Below are 674 nucleotides of genomic sequence, written 5' to 3' on the forward strand. Positions count from 1 at the left end.
TGTCAGCATTCTCTTTCTCAGCATGGCTTAAGCGCATCTGCAACTGCTCATTGTCACCAGAGAGCCTTACAGATATAGCTTGACCCTGAGCAGTTGCCTCACTATGGGTCTTTTCTTGAACTTCTAGCTTCTCCTTGTACTTTTTCAGCTCTTTTTGCATAGCTTCTTGGGAAGCCAACTGAGCTCTCAGAGAGTTTATTTCATCCAGAAGGGGAGAAACAGTAGAGTTTGAGTCCTCAGAGCTCTGTTGGGTTCCAAGATGCAGTTGCAGGTCTACTACTTCTCTTGTTTGCAGCGAAAAGTCCCTCTCCATAATAAGAGATCTTTCAGACACATTAGCAACCCTAGTGTCTTCTAACTCTCTTTGGAGTTTCGCAGCTTTGGTCTTTTCAAAGAGTAGACTCTGCTCAAGCTCCTTAATGTGTACATGCTCCAGTCTGGTCCGCATCTCCAGGTCTCCTTTGTTAATGCAAGCTTCCTCTACACAGAACTGAAGGTCCTCCACCTTCCTACGCTCGTCCTCCAACTGATTCAGCAGCTCCACTTTGTCATTGTCTGCAGCTTCTAACAAGGCACTTAACTGATCCATCTTGGCCTCCATCTGCTCTTGATCAACCCTCAGCAGGCCAATTTCTTGCTCCATTGCTCTAACATGGCCAGTGGCCTTGGCAACT

The 674-nt window shown here is 46.6% G+C and overlaps 1 protein-coding gene across 1 annotated transcript in view; it reads right to left on the reverse strand.

The window, feature by feature from the left end:
• LOC116673474 (CAP-Gly domain-containing linker protein 1-like) overlaps window positions 1-674 on the reverse strand; it is a 6,676-nt gene that overhangs the window by 4,906 nt on the left and 1,096 nt on the right. The window contains 1 exon segment of the mRNA XM_032505830.1: window positions 1-674. This exon segment is cut by the window's left edge and continues 1,145 nt beyond it; it is cut by the window's right edge and continues 10 nt beyond it. Within this exon segment, the coding sequence (XP_032361721.1) occupies window positions 1-674 (674 nt within the window).

Source organism: Etheostoma spectabile, chromosome 23 (assembly GCF_008692095.1).
Source record: "Etheostoma spectabile isolate EspeVRDwgs_2016 chromosome 23, UIUC_Espe_1.0, whole genome shotgun sequence".
Lineage (NCBI taxonomy): Eukaryota > Metazoa > Chordata > Actinopteri > Perciformes > Percidae > Etheostoma > Etheostoma spectabile.